Genomic DNA, 14,584 nt, shown 5'->3' with positions numbered 1-14,584 from the left:
CCAGTCAAGTCTATCACTTCTGCATTTGCTTTTTCAAGTTCTTTCACTCTCTTTGTGAGCTCTTCTAGTTTCTTTTTGAGTTCCTCCATCTCACGCAACAATTTATTTTCAAAACTTGTTTGGTCATGTCGAACATTACCATCTTCCCTCAACGACGGAGTCTTGCAATGAACGCCTTTCTCATTTACAACAATTTCATACTGTCTCATCTTTACAACTGAAAAAATTCCCAAGTTGATGTGTACGTTCAAAACGAAAATCAATTATACCTGGGAAACATAACCCAAACTCTAGGCATTTTAGACTCCTTAGACACAGCAGACCTCTGACAGTGACCCTTACTTGATTTTAACAACATCTCGGCCCGATGAAAATTAATTATTTAAAAAAGACCTGTTTTAAAACTCAATAATCGCAAATTATTCGAAATAATCGCAAATTTCCGTATGAAATACTAACTTTTTTCCCAGGCGAATAGTAAGAAAAATACTTTCTGTTTTACACTCTAGGTACCCATGGTATACTCCTCCATACCCAGTTTGGTTGAATTTGAACAACTCCTTGACCCGATGAAAAAGACCTATTTTCAAAAAATGTTTAAAATTAACTATTCGAATTAATCGAAATTTCCGTACGATAAACTAAATTTTTTTTCCTACAAAAGCTATACCAAAAAATTCTTTCTGTTTTACAATCTATTTATACATGGGATACTCAATACCGAGTTTGGTTTGATTTGAATAACTTTTTGACATAATGAAAAAGACCTATTTTTAAAATTCCTCATTCGCGAAAATCGCAAATTTCCGTATGAAATACTAACTTTTTTCCTAGACAAGCTATAGCAAAAATTCTTTTCGTTGTAGATTCTATATACAATAGGGATACTCCATGCCGAGTTTGGTTCGATTTGAACAACTCCTTGATCCGACGAAATAGACCAATTTTTAAAATTGAATAATTGCAATTTAAACGAAATAATCGCAACTTTCCGTATGAAAAAATAACTTTTCTCCTAGGCAAGCTGTATCAAAAATTCTTTTTTTCCTACGCTCTACCTACACAGGGGATACTCCATGCCCAGTTTGGTCTGATTTGGACAACTCCTTGACCCGATGAAATAGATCTATTTTCAAAATTCGTTATTCTCGAAAATCGCAAATTTCCGTATGAAAAACTAACTTTTTTTGTAGGAACGTTAGGCTGACCATTTCTTTTGCATAACAACCCAAATAGTTCTGGTAGTCTGGGATATCAATTTGGTTGACTTTGAAAAAGTCCTTGATCCGATAAAATTTCTCTATTTTTGAAAATAGAATAAGCGAAAAAGTCGAGAATTCCGATTGAGATAAAAACTTTTTTTCTAGGAACGTTAGGCGGACCATTCTTTTTGCATTACAACCTAAATGTTACTGGTAGTCTGAGATATCAATTTGGTCGACTTTGAAAAAGTCCTTGATCCGATGAAATTTTATATTTTTGAAAATAGAATAAGCGAATAAGTCATTATTTCCGTATGAAAAACTAACTTTTTTCCTAGGCAAGCTATAGCAAAAACTCTTTTTGTTTCAGACTCTACATATACAGGGGATACTCCATACCAAGTTTGGTTCGATTTGGACGACTCCTTGACCCGACGAAATAGACCTATTTTTAAAATTCAATAATTGCAATTTAAACGAAATAATCGCAACTTTCCGTATGAAAAACTAACTTTTTTCCTACGCAAGCTATAGCAAAAAATCTTTTTGTTTTACACTCTACCTACACAGGGGATACTCCATACCAAGTTTGGTTCAATTTGGACAACTTCTTGATCCGATAAAAAAGACCTATATTTAAAATTCGTTATTTGCGAAATTCGCAAATTTCCGTATGAAAAACTAACTTTTTTCCTAGGCAAGCTATACCAAAAATTCTTTTCGTTTTACACTCTAGATACACATGGGATACTCCATACCGAGTTTGGTTCGATTTGGACAACTCCTTGACCCGACGAAAAAGACCTATTTTTAAAATTCGTTATTTGCGAAATTCGCAAATTTCCGTATGAAAAACTAACTTTTTTCCTAGGCAAGCTATTACAAAAAATTCTTTTCGTTTTACACTCTAGATACACATGGGATACTCCATACCGAGTTTGGTTCGATTTGGACAACTCCTTGACCCGACGAAAAAGACCTATTTTTAAAATTCGTAATTTGCGAAATTCGCAAATTTCCGTATGAAAAACTAACTTTTTTCCTAGGCAAGCTATACCAAAAATTCTTTTTGTTTTACACTCTATATACACATGGGATACTCCATACCGAGTTTGGTTCGATTTGAATAACTCCTTGACCCGACGAAATTTCTATATTTTTGAAAATAGAATAAGCGAAAAAGTCGAGATTTCCGATTGAGATACGAACTTTTTTTCTAGGACAGTTAGACCGACCATTCTTTTTGCATTACAACCTAAATAGTACTGGTAGTCTGGGATATCAATTTAGTTCACTTTGAACAACTCCTTGACCCGATAAATTTTCTCTATTTTTGAAAATAGAATAAGCGAAAAAGTCGAGATTTCCGATTGAGATACGAACTTTTTTTCTAGGACAGTTAGACCGACCATTCTTTTTGCATTACAACCTAAATAGTACTGGTAGTCTGGGATATCAATTTGGTTCGCTTTGAAAAAGTCCTTGACCCGATAAATTTTCTCTATTTTTGAAAATAGAATAAGCGAAAAAGTCGAGATTTCCGATTGAGATACGAACTTTTTTTCTAGGACAGTTAGACCGACCATTCTTTTTGCATTACAACCTAAATAGTACTGGTAGTCTGGGATATCAATTTGGTTCACTTTGAACAACTCCTTGACCCGATAAATTTTCTCTATTTTTGAAAATAGAATAAGCGAAAAAGTCGAGATTTCCGATTGAGATACGAACTTTTTTTCTAGGACAGTTAGACCGACCATTCTTTTTGCATTACAACCTAAATAGTACTGGTAGTCTGGGATATCAATTTGGTTCGCTTTGAAAAAGTCCTTCACCCGATAAATTTTCTCTATTTTTGAAAATAGAACATTGCCAACACATATAACTTACCTGTAGAGAGGCGAAATACAACTTGCGTTGAAATTACATATTTCACATGATCTCGAGGTGGGAAATATGGTGGTAGTTGTTTTAGTTGTGGTGGTAGTTGTTTTAGTTATGTGTTTTAGTTGTTATATATCCAGCCTCGCGGGGCGGAGGCCCGGGCTTATTTCAAAGGGCAATTTCTCAGAGATTACTGAACCGATTCTTGAAAATGAAGGTGTTTTGGAATCAGGAAGAAAAGGGCTATCATCTGGAACATAAAAAAGTTCGGAAAAACAGTTTTTAAATTTTGATGATTCTGACCCCTTGGTCGAAAACAGCTCATTTTCGACATTCTTCAGATAAAGCAAAAAAACAACACCTTCGGTCACAGATAACATTGCAACAATATACATGACCGTAACGCAAATTAGCCAAGCTTTATTTTAAGCTATAGAACGCTCTCTAACTCTATCTATGCTCGAAGTTATTAACAAAAACAATTTTGAAAATTCGAATTTTTTCGAAATTTCGACCTCAAGTACGTTGTACTCTTTGACCAATTTCTCAAAAAATTTTACGTTTTTTTAGATTAAAATTGGTTTAGTCACAAAGCTGCGATACTAAGCTGCACGATGCGTACTTGAAATCATAGTTTCGAAGTACATACACAATTTTAAAACTGGACTCATTGTGAAAAAAGGCATTTTTTTCACTTTTCTTCCAATTCCTTGCAATTTTTTTAACCCTTTCTTTCGAAAACGATAGTCTTTGTATACATATCTAAAAAGATGAGTTTCTAAGCAGTATAACAAGCATATATATGCCAGATAAAAATTCTGTAATGGTAAAATACGTTGACAAATTTTAAAATTCACCCAAAAAAAAATTGAAAAGTTTCAAAAACTTCTTCCAATTTTCATGCGTAAAAGATACTTTAAAGACCCTTTCTTTTCGCGCAACCTTTCTTTCACGCCTGATCTTTTGAAAACCATGACAGATTTTAAGTGCGGAGTCCCTTAAAAACAATAAATTTAATGTTTTTTCTGTTAGTACAGTGAAAAAAACTATTACATTTTGAGAACCAATGCAAATTTTTTCACCGAAGAATGTTTTCAAAGCAGGCAGGCTATATTTTTATTTTGATTTGCCTTAAACACACAATTTGAACCTTTCGTATCATATTAGCTTTAATCTGAACAACACTTTGACCCGGTCACAAAAACTGACCGCACTCGATGAGGCTTAACTTTTTCGATCACCGAAGATTGTTTTGGACACCAAATCGTCAATTTTACTCCAATTGTGCTCATTTTTGGTTGGCAGGCTCCACTTTAGCCATAATTGGTGATGAAGTTAAACAATTGGTCTGACCGAACCATTTTGGGCAAGTTTTAATCTATTTCCAAAAAAAAGTATCCGAAATTTTTTGACCACCGATCATTGTTTTGGTGACCAAATCGTCAATTTCAGTCCAGTTGTGCTCATTTTTGGTGGGCAGGCTCCACCTTAGCCATAATTGGTGATGAAATTAAACAATTGGTCTGACCGAACCATATTGAGTTAGTTTTAATTTATTTCCAAAAAAAAGTATCCGAAATTTTTTGACGACCGATCATTGTTTTGATGACCAGATCGTCAATTTCAGTCCAATTGTGCTCATTTTTGGTGGGCATGCTGCACTTTAGCCATAATTGGGGATAAAATAAAAAAATTGGACTCAGGGAACCATTTTGGTTAAGTTTTCAATTATTTCCAAAAAAGTATCCGCGCTCGATGAGGCTTAACTTTTTCGATCACCGAACATTGTTTTGAACACAGAATCGTCAATTTTACTCCAATTGTGCTCATTTTTGGTGGGTATCCTCCACTTTAGTCAAAATTAGTGATGAAATTAAACAATTGGTCTGACCGAACCATTTTGAACAAGTTTTAATCTATTTCCAAAAAAAGAATCCGAAATTTTTTGACCACCGATCATTGTTTCAGTGACCAAATCGACAATTTCAGTCCAATTGTGCTCTTTTTTGGTGGGCAGGCTCCATTTTAGCCATCATTGGTGATGAATTTAAACAATTGGTCTGACCGAACCATTTTGAACTAGTTTTAATCTATTTCCAAAAAAAGAATCCGAAATTTTTTGACCACCGATCATTGTTTCAGTGACCAAATCGACAATTTCAGTCCAATTGTGCTCTTTTTTGGTGGGCAGGCTCCATTTTAGCCATCATTGGTGATGAATTTAAACAATTGGTCTGACCGAACCATTTTGAACTAGTTTTAATCTATTTCCAAAAAAAAAATCCGAAATTTTTTGACCACCGATCATTGTTTTGATGACCAAATCGTCAATTTCAGTCCATTTTGGCTCATTTTTGGTGGGCAGGCTCCACTTTAGCTATAATTGGGGATAAAATAAAAAAAAAGGACTCAGGGAACCATTTTGGTTAAGTTTTCAATTATTTCCAAAAAAGTATCCGCGCTCGATGAGGCTTAACTTTTTCGATCACCGAACATTGTTTTGGACACAGAATTGTCAATTTTACTCCAATTGTGCTCATTTTTGGTTGGTATCCTCCACTTCAGCCGTAATTGGTGATGAAATTAAACAATTGGTCTGACCGAACCATTTTGAACTAGTTTTAATCTATTTCCAAAAAAAAGTATCCGAAACTTTTTGACCACCGATCATTGTTTTGATGACCAAATCGTCAATTTCAATCCATTTTGGCTCATTTTCGGTGGGCAGGCTCCACTTTAGCCATAATTGGGGATAAAATAAAAAAAATTGGACTCAGGGAACCATTTTGGTTAAGTTTTTAATTATTTCCAAAAAAGTATCCGCGCTCGATGAGGCTTAACTTTTTCGATCACCGAACATTGTTTTGGACACAGAATTGTGAATTTTACTCCAATTGTGCTCATTTTTGGTTGGTATCCTCCACTTCAGCCATAATTGGTGATGCAATTAAACAATTGGTCTGACCGAACCATATTGAGTTAGTTTTAATTTATTTCCAAAAAAAATTATCCGAAATTTTTTGATGACCGATCATTGTTTTGATGACCAAATCGTCAATTTCAGTCCAATTGTGCTCATTTTGGTGGGCAGGCTGCACTTTAGCCATAATTGGGGATAAAATAAAAAAATTGGACTCAGGGAACCATTTTGGTTAAGTTTTCAATTATTTCCAAAAAAGTATCCGCGCTCGATGAGGCTTAACTTTTTCGATCACCGAACATTGTTTTGGACACAGAATCGTCAATTTCAGTACAATAGTACAGATTAAATGCTCAGTTGGCGTATAGCTGTCATTTGACCACGGGGGGTCAATTCTTTGCTGCATCATATAGAAAAAAATGATCCAAAAATAAAATTTTTCGATAATTTCACTACTTTTGTCTCCTTTCAACACTTTCCAGTTCCACTTGCATCTAACTATTTTTTGAAGAATTGCAGGTATAATTTGAAAAAAGATTATAGTAAAATATCAAAAACCAAGGTTGGGGGGTCAATTATTCGCTGCATCATATAGAGAAAAATGATCCAAATATAAAATTTTTTCCATAATTTCACTAAATTTGTCTCCTTTCAACACATTTTTCAGTTTCAGTTGCACCCAACAAATTTTTTTGAAAAATTTCAAGCATAATTTGAAAGGGGATAACAGGAAGATTCCAAAAACCTAGTGTGGGAGGTCGGTTTTCAGACAAATGAAATGCAAATATCATTTTTTATATTATTTTTAAATCATTTTTTTCTCTAAGACGGAGCGAAATTTCGACCACCAAACTAGGTTTTAGAGTTCTTGCTGTAATCTACTTTCAAATTACTCTTAAAGGTTTGCAAAAATTTCAGTTGGATGCAAGTGAAACTGGAAAGTGTTGAAGGGAGACAAAAGTAGTGCAAATATCAAAAATTTTTTCTTAAATCAGTTCTTCTATATAGTACTGAGCGAAAAATCGAACATCCCAACCTAGGTTGGAGGGGTCGGTTTTTCCCTCAATTTTATAGAAAAAGTGATTGAAAATCAAGTTTTTTGATAAACCTTAAACATATGGATTTGTGGAATTTTGGAACCCTCTCTGTCTTCATCTTCAAGGAATAGCACTGCACCCCAGGATGTAATTTTTTTTCGGTCTGGTGAACGCACGAAAGTCTGGACATGAACGCACGATGGTCTGGATTTGAACGCACGATGGTCTGGACATGAACGCACGATGGTCTGGACATGAACGCACGAAAAATTTGGCGTTGAACGCACGAATTTGAGTTGGAGCGCACGATGGTCTGGACAAGAACGCACGAAAGTCTGGACATATACTGTTTCGGTCTGGGATGGTCTGGACATATTTGTCTTCGAACGCACGAAAAACGCACGAAAAATTTGGAACGCACGAAAGTCTGGACATATCCACTTTCCGTCTGGGACGGTCTGGACATAGGCACTTTGAGTCTGGGACGGTCTGGACATAGGCACTTTCCGTCTGGACCTGTCTGGACATATCTGGTTTCGGTCTGGGACCTCAGCCTGGGTACTATAGTAGGACGTATTAAGGTTCAGTACTGAATTTGCTTGGCCCTCGAGTCCAGAAGATATTATTGGTGTTTGAACGCACATGGAAACGAAGTGGCTATTGGGATTAGATCAAATTATGGGAGAGACAGTGTGTACAAATGGGAGTGTGTTTACATTTATAGAGATGAGAAATGTTTTCAAAGAGTGAGGTTGGATATTTGGAGAGATGAAAGTGCTTGGCATTCGTGTTACATTGGGAGTCATTTGATATTGCAGACAGGAGGGAATACTATTGCAGTTGTGGCATTGGGTGATGATAATGGCTATATGGGAAGGAACAGGCTTGATAGCAAAAGTAGCAAGAAAGATACTCCCAGCGGACACAAGATGAATTTAACTGAAGAGAATAAAGAGAAAGAGAGGAGAGAGAAGGAAAAGAATTCTGAAAGTGATCAAATAGAAGAGAGTGGAGGAGAGACTAGCATTAAACACATCATTCTGCTAGATACGCTGGATATATGTGAACTGGTGTGGGCCAGAAAAGATGATGACAAAGAGGAGGATCAGAATGAAGTAGGGGAAAGGACGAAGAGGAGAAGGGAGAATGTTGACTGGTATCTGTTTGTGGGCGATGACCCAGACAGAGGAAGAAATAAGTGTTCAGTCTATGAGTTGGATATGGACAGAGTGAAGAACGGAGACATGCTGAATGACAGGAAGGAACTTGAAATAGATTCCATGTTCCCAAAGTGTCTCATAGACAATTCCACTTTGTTTGCAATGCAACAACACCCGTTTAATGGAAAGCCAAGTATTGTTTCATTCAAATTCAACTGAGTTATGACATTATGATAGTGTTCTTCACGTCTACAAACATTATCTCCCCACATCTCAAAGTGTTGACATATCATTTTTCACAATTAACCACATGCCATAGAACTCATTTCAAACTGGAACTGATAAACTAAATTGACCTTGTATATATATGATTTATGCCTTTGTCCAGACAAAACAGTTTCAGGCGAAACAGTCCCGAATATTTATTAATACGATTATTAAGATAATCTACAAAGAATTAACACAAATAATCTATGAGTAAAGGTTAAGGATGTATTAATTTAAACTGATATCAATTAAGATTATAGCAAAACTTGGTTCAAAGTTCACAATTTGGCAAAAACTATGCTGTTATCAGCTAAATATTTGTTCTGTGAAATACTATCGTATGAATAACTTGAAGGGATTCTTTTTTAATCAGTGCGCTTAAGTTTAACTTAAGGTTTGTTTCGGACCATTTCGTCTGGAACCGTTTTGTCTGGTTTCTTGAGAATATTTTCTCCGGGACTATTTTATCTGAAACTGTTTTGTCGGTTCACCGATTTATGACAAAATGAATGAGTAATATGTATCTTTGATCTAGTTACTAATGAGTATCTTTGGCCTATTTGCTTATGTAGTGAATACACTTGTTTCAAAAAACTTATCATAATAAAACGTAAGTGAAAAAATTTTTTTGAGTTAAGGTCACATACTACTTCTCCGTAGCCTGATGATTGGCTGCTTGTTCAAGATTTATGTAACTTCACAGTAGTGGATAAAAGGTTCTATCCAAGCAGAAACTCAAAAGGTTCTATCCAAGCAGTTTCTGTTTGGATATTCACCTTTTGTCACTACTACTTCATTCCGATTTTATCCACTCTATATCCACCACTGCAAATACTCATTACTCTATATTCCCATTCTTATACCAATAAAAACAATCATATCTTGTCGTTTTTAGTGCAATCAACTAGTACAGATTAAGCTGGTAATTAGCCGTTATCAGACGGATAGTTTGGGTTCTATCCCCACTGACTTCAGTGGACGTACCCAGATACTAGTGTAACTAAGGAGACTGTAAAAAACACGTAAAACCAAATTGCGAAAATCAACTTGAACAAAAAACTAGCTAAACTCTATACATTTATATTAAACTTTTCAGCATATTCCTGAAATCCTTTTTTGGTATGTGTATACCTATATCTATGTAGAAAAATACACAATCTACACTTGAAATTCTTAAATCTAAATCTGCAGATATGTTGATTTACATGACATATTATACAAGATATATATAGATTTGGATCCTTATAATGCATTTTCATATGATTAATATTATCTCTATCTTAGAGTAACCTTTACAGAAATAACATTCGAATAAACTATCTAAACATATATCACAACATTTTCTCCACGCTTTATCTTTACAATTATCACATTTTACAGATGCATACATTTTTATTTTTTAATTGTTCAAAAATGATTTTTTCTCCTTAAAAATTATAGATGACTAAAGCAGAAAAAACGTGAACGTTTGTCATATTTGTGATTTGGCCTTTGAAACAAGAAAATAATTTGGCAAACACAATTTAAGTGATGAAGACTTAAGCAGAACGAGAGAGGAGTACGAAGATGAGGTGGAAGATGAAACTATGGAGAGGTTGTATGATTCAGATCAAGATGGATAAGTTCTCATACCTAAATCAAAAACTAAAACTAAAACTAAAACTGAATCCTCAGATAAAACTATGAAACGGGTGTATGATCCAGATGAAGATGATCAAAAAATCAAACCTAAAGACAATGTTGGGCCCAAAGGTGTAGTACCATGATGGGCCTGTGGTAAAACGTTTAAAGATGATTCAACTCTAAAAACTCATATGAATAAGCACTGGAGAGAGAACATAGCTGCAACAAATGATTGCGTTATTAAATCAAGTTCGAATCGGAAACGGATACATATTACTAAATAAAATAATGAACTTATATTGAAAATATTGAAAACATCAATGAGCCAGTGGAATATATGTTAGATGATTTTATACCATTTAGGTCACATAAATATAAAGTCACTGTTAATTGTTTATATAGGAGGAGAAAGTCAAAGGGGGACCCAAAGTCTACTAGTTTATACTTTCGAACAGAAGAGTATATGACTAAAGATTTTCGACTAGATATAAATCAATGGCTTGATTATTCTAAAGAAACATATAAAGGTTACGGCTATGACAACGAGTTTATTGGCATGTCAAGTATACAATTAAATTAGAAAAAAATTAAACCATCATGATGATCTTTTACTGAACTACCAACTGGTTTAAGAAGTAAATCAAAAGCACTATCAAAAATTAAAAATAGTAAATTTAATTGTCTTCGTTTATGTATTACAGCAGCATTATACACTGTAACTGCAAATGCCACTAAGAATAATAAATATATCAATAATCTATTAGAAAACTGGGAAGGAGTATGTATTTGATTATTTATGAAAATTACAGACTAAATATAATATTAACATATAGTTTTACAAACCTTCAAGTGAAAATAACACAAAAGTAGAACGTGTAGATAAATAATCAAATTTCGTCAATAATTGTAAGAATGTAAGAATATGTAAGAATACTAGTTTGGGATGAACACTGTCCTTGAATTAGCAATATAGAAAAATTAATCAGAAAGACCTAATACTAAAAACACAAAGTACTGGTTTTGTATGATTTTTATATTATGTATAAGATCTACTGAAAATAGAAACTGAGAATAAAATCAAGTTAAACAACCCAATGATACTTTATAAAGAAGATAAATTATATCATAAAACCAAGAACACTTGCCATTTATGTTGCAAAAAATCTATTAATAAAGTTAGAGATCACTGTCATGAAACAGTAAATATAGAGGTCTTGCATGTGATATTTGGACTTTAAAATAAAGACAACAAAACCTCATTCCTGTTATATTTCATAATGGTAAAGGTTATGACTTCAATCTGTTATTTAAAGAGATATTTGATTAAAATAACGGCAAAAGAAGAGAAGATGGATTACTTAGTACTAATGGTAAAGCTAGAACGTTTAGAGTACGTAAACTAAAGATTATAGATAGTTGCTGTTTCATGGCAATGTCTTTTGATAAAAAAATCAATTTCTTCGGTACAAAAAGTAAAACATTTTGTCCTTCTGAATACTTTAAAGATGAAAATAGCGATAATATTATATTGGGCAATCTATCAATAGAAGACTTTAGATCATCATTAACAAAAAAGTGACACCTCCAAGCCAAAGTTGATGAGTTTAATATAATAATAGTAAGAAAACAAGTATAGAGTAAACACTAGAGTATATGGAGAATGATGTTAGAGTACTAGAAAACTGTTTCAATTCATTTGTTAAGTTAAACATAAACACATATGAACTCAATCCTCTGCAATATGTTAGTCTACCTCTTATTCTTATTCTTATTCTTAGTCTTATTCTTATTCTTATTCTTATTCTTATTCTTATTCTTATTCTTATTCTTATTCTTATTCTTATTCTTATTCTTATTCGTATTCTTAATCTTATTCCTTTTCTTAGTCTTATTCTTATTCTTTTGCTTATTCTTATTCTTGTTCTTATTCTTATTCTTATTCTTATTCTTATTCTTATTCTTATTCTTATTCTTATTCTTATTCTTATTCTTATTCTTATTCTTATTCTTATTCTTATTCTTATTCTTATTCTTATTCTTATTCTTATTCTTATTCTTATTCTTATTCTTATTCTTATTCTTATTCTTATTCTTATTCTTATTCTGATTATTATTCTTATTCTTATTCTTATTCTTATTCTTATTCTTATTCTTATTCTTATTCTTGTTCTTATTCTTGTTCTTATTCTTATTCTTATTCTTATTCTTATTCTTATTCTTATTCTTATTCTTATTCTTATTCTTATTCTTATTCTTATTCTTATTCTTATTCTTATTCTTATTCTTATTCTTATTCTTATTCTTATTCTTATTCTTATTCTTATTCTTATTCTTATTCTTATTCTTATTCTTATTCTTATTCTTATTCTTATTCTTATTCTTATTCTTATTCTTATTCTTATTCTTATTCTTATTCTTATTCTTATTCTTATTCTTATTCTTATTCTTATTCTTATTCTTATTCTTATTCTTATTCTTATTCTTATTCTTATTCTTATTCTTATTCTTATTCTTATTCTTATTCTTATTCTTATTCTTATTCCTATTCTTATTCTTATTCTTATTCTTATTCTTATTCTTATTCTTATTCTTATTCTTATTCTTATTCTTATTCTTATTCTTATTCTTATTCTTTTTCTTATTCTTATTTTTATTCCTTTTCTTAGTCTTATTCTTATTCTTTTGCTTATTTTTTTATTCTTATTTTTAATACTGTTCTTACTTTTTTCTTATTTTTATTCTTTTTTATTCTTATTATTCCTATTCTTATTTTCATTTTTATTCTTATTCTTGTTTTTATTCTTAATCTTATTCTTTTTCTTATTCTTCTTCTTCTTCTTCTTCTTCTTCTTCTTCTTCTTATTCTTCTTCTTATTCTTATTCTTATTCTTATTCTTATTCTTGTTCTTATTCTTATTCTTATTCTTATTCTTATTCTTATTCTTATTCTTATTCTTATTCTTATTCTTATTCTTATTCTTATTCTTATTCTTATTCTTATTCTTATTCTTATTCTTATTCTAATTCTTATTCTTATTCTTATTTTTATTCTTATTTTTATTCTTATTCTTATTCTTATTCTTATTCTTCTTCTTATTCTTCTTCTTATTCTTCTTCTTATTCTTCTTCTTATTCTTCTTCTTATTCTTCTTCTTATTCTTCTTCTTATTCTTCTTCTTATTCTTCTTCTTATTCTTCTTCGTATTCTTCTTCTTATTCTTCTTCTTATTCTTCTTCTTATTCTTCTTCTTATTCTTCTTCTTATTCTTCTTCTTATTCTTCTTCTTATTCTTCTTCTTATTCTTCTTCTTATTCTTCTTCTTATTCTTCTTCTTCTTCTTCTTATTCTTATTCTTATTCTTATTCTTATTCTTATTCTTATTCTTATTCTTATTCTTATTCTTATTCTTATTCTTATTCTTATTCTTATTCTTATTCTTATTCTTATTCTTATTCTTATTCTTATTCTTATTCTTATTCTTATTCTTATTCTTATTCTTATTCTTATTCTTATTCTTATTCTTATTCTTATTCTTATTCTTATTCTTATTCTTATTCTTATTCTTATTTTTATTCCTTTTCTTAGTCTTATTCTTATTCTTTTGCTTATTTTTTTATTCTTTTTTTTAATACTGATCTTACTTTTTTCTTATTTTTATTCTTTTTTATTCTTATTATTCCTATTCTTATTTTCATTTTTATTCTTATTCTTGTTTTTATTCTTAATCTTATTCTTTTTCTTATTCTTATTCTTCTTCTTCTTCTTCTTCTTATTATTATTATTCTTCTTCTTATTCTTATTCTTATTCTTATTCTTATTCTTATTCTTATTCTTATTCTTATTCTTATTCTTATTCTTATTCTTATTCTTATTCTTATTCTTATTCTTATTCTTATTCTTATTCTTATTCTTATTCTTATTCTTATTCTTATTCTTATTCTTATTCTTATTCTTATTCTTATTCTTATTCTAATTTTTATTCTTATTTTTATTCTTATTCTTATTCTTATTCTTATTCTTCTTCTTATTCTTCTTCTTATTCTTCTTCTTATTCTTCTTCTTATTCTTCTTCTTATTCTTCTTCTTATTCTTCTTCTTATTCTTCTTCATATTCTTCTTCTTATTCTTCTTCTTATTCTTCTTCTTATTCTTCTTCTTATTCTTCTTCTTATTCTTCTTCTTATTCTTCTTCTTATTCTTCTTCTTATTCTTCTTCTTATTCTTCTTCTTATTCTTCTTCTTATTCTTCTTCTTATTCTTCTTCTTATTCTTCTTCTTATTCTTCTTCTTATTCTTCTTCTTATTCTTCTTCTTATTCTTCTTCTTATTCTTTTTCTTATTCTTCTTCTTATTCTTCTTCTTATTCTTCTTCTTATTCTTCTTCTTATTCTTCTTCTTATTCTTCTTCTTATTCTTCTTCTTATTCTTCTTCTTATTCTTCTTCATATTCTTCTTCTTATTCTTCTTCTTATTCTTCTTCTTCTTCTTCT

At 31.2% G+C, this 14,584-nt stretch overlaps 1 protein-coding gene across 2 annotated transcripts in view; it reads left to right on the top strand.

Annotated features, from left to right (window-relative positions):
• LOC142353575 (uncharacterized) overlaps nucleotides 1–8,614 on the top strand; it is a 240,676-nt gene extending 232,062 nt beyond the window's left edge. For both annotated transcript variants that reach the window (XM_075405854.1, XM_075405853.1), the window contains one exon: nucleotides 7,655–8,614. In XM_075405854.1, the coding sequence (XP_075261969.1) occupies nucleotides 7,655–8,422 (768 nt within the window). In that variant the 3' untranslated portion in view covers nucleotides 8,423–8,614. The remainder of the gene's footprint in view (nucleotides 1–7,654) is intronic.
• Nucleotides 8,615–14,584: the final 5,970 nt, after the last annotated feature.

Source organism: Convolutriloba macropyga, chromosome 14 (assembly GCF_964194025.1).
Source record: "Convolutriloba macropyga chromosome 14, txConMacr16.3, whole genome shotgun sequence".
In the NCBI taxonomy this organism is placed as follows: domain Eukaryota; kingdom Metazoa; phylum Xenacoelomorpha; order Acoela; family Convolutidae; genus Convolutriloba; species Convolutriloba macropyga.
Note: the sequence above shows the minus strand (reverse complement) of the source record. Positions and strands in the feature narration are given on the sequence as shown.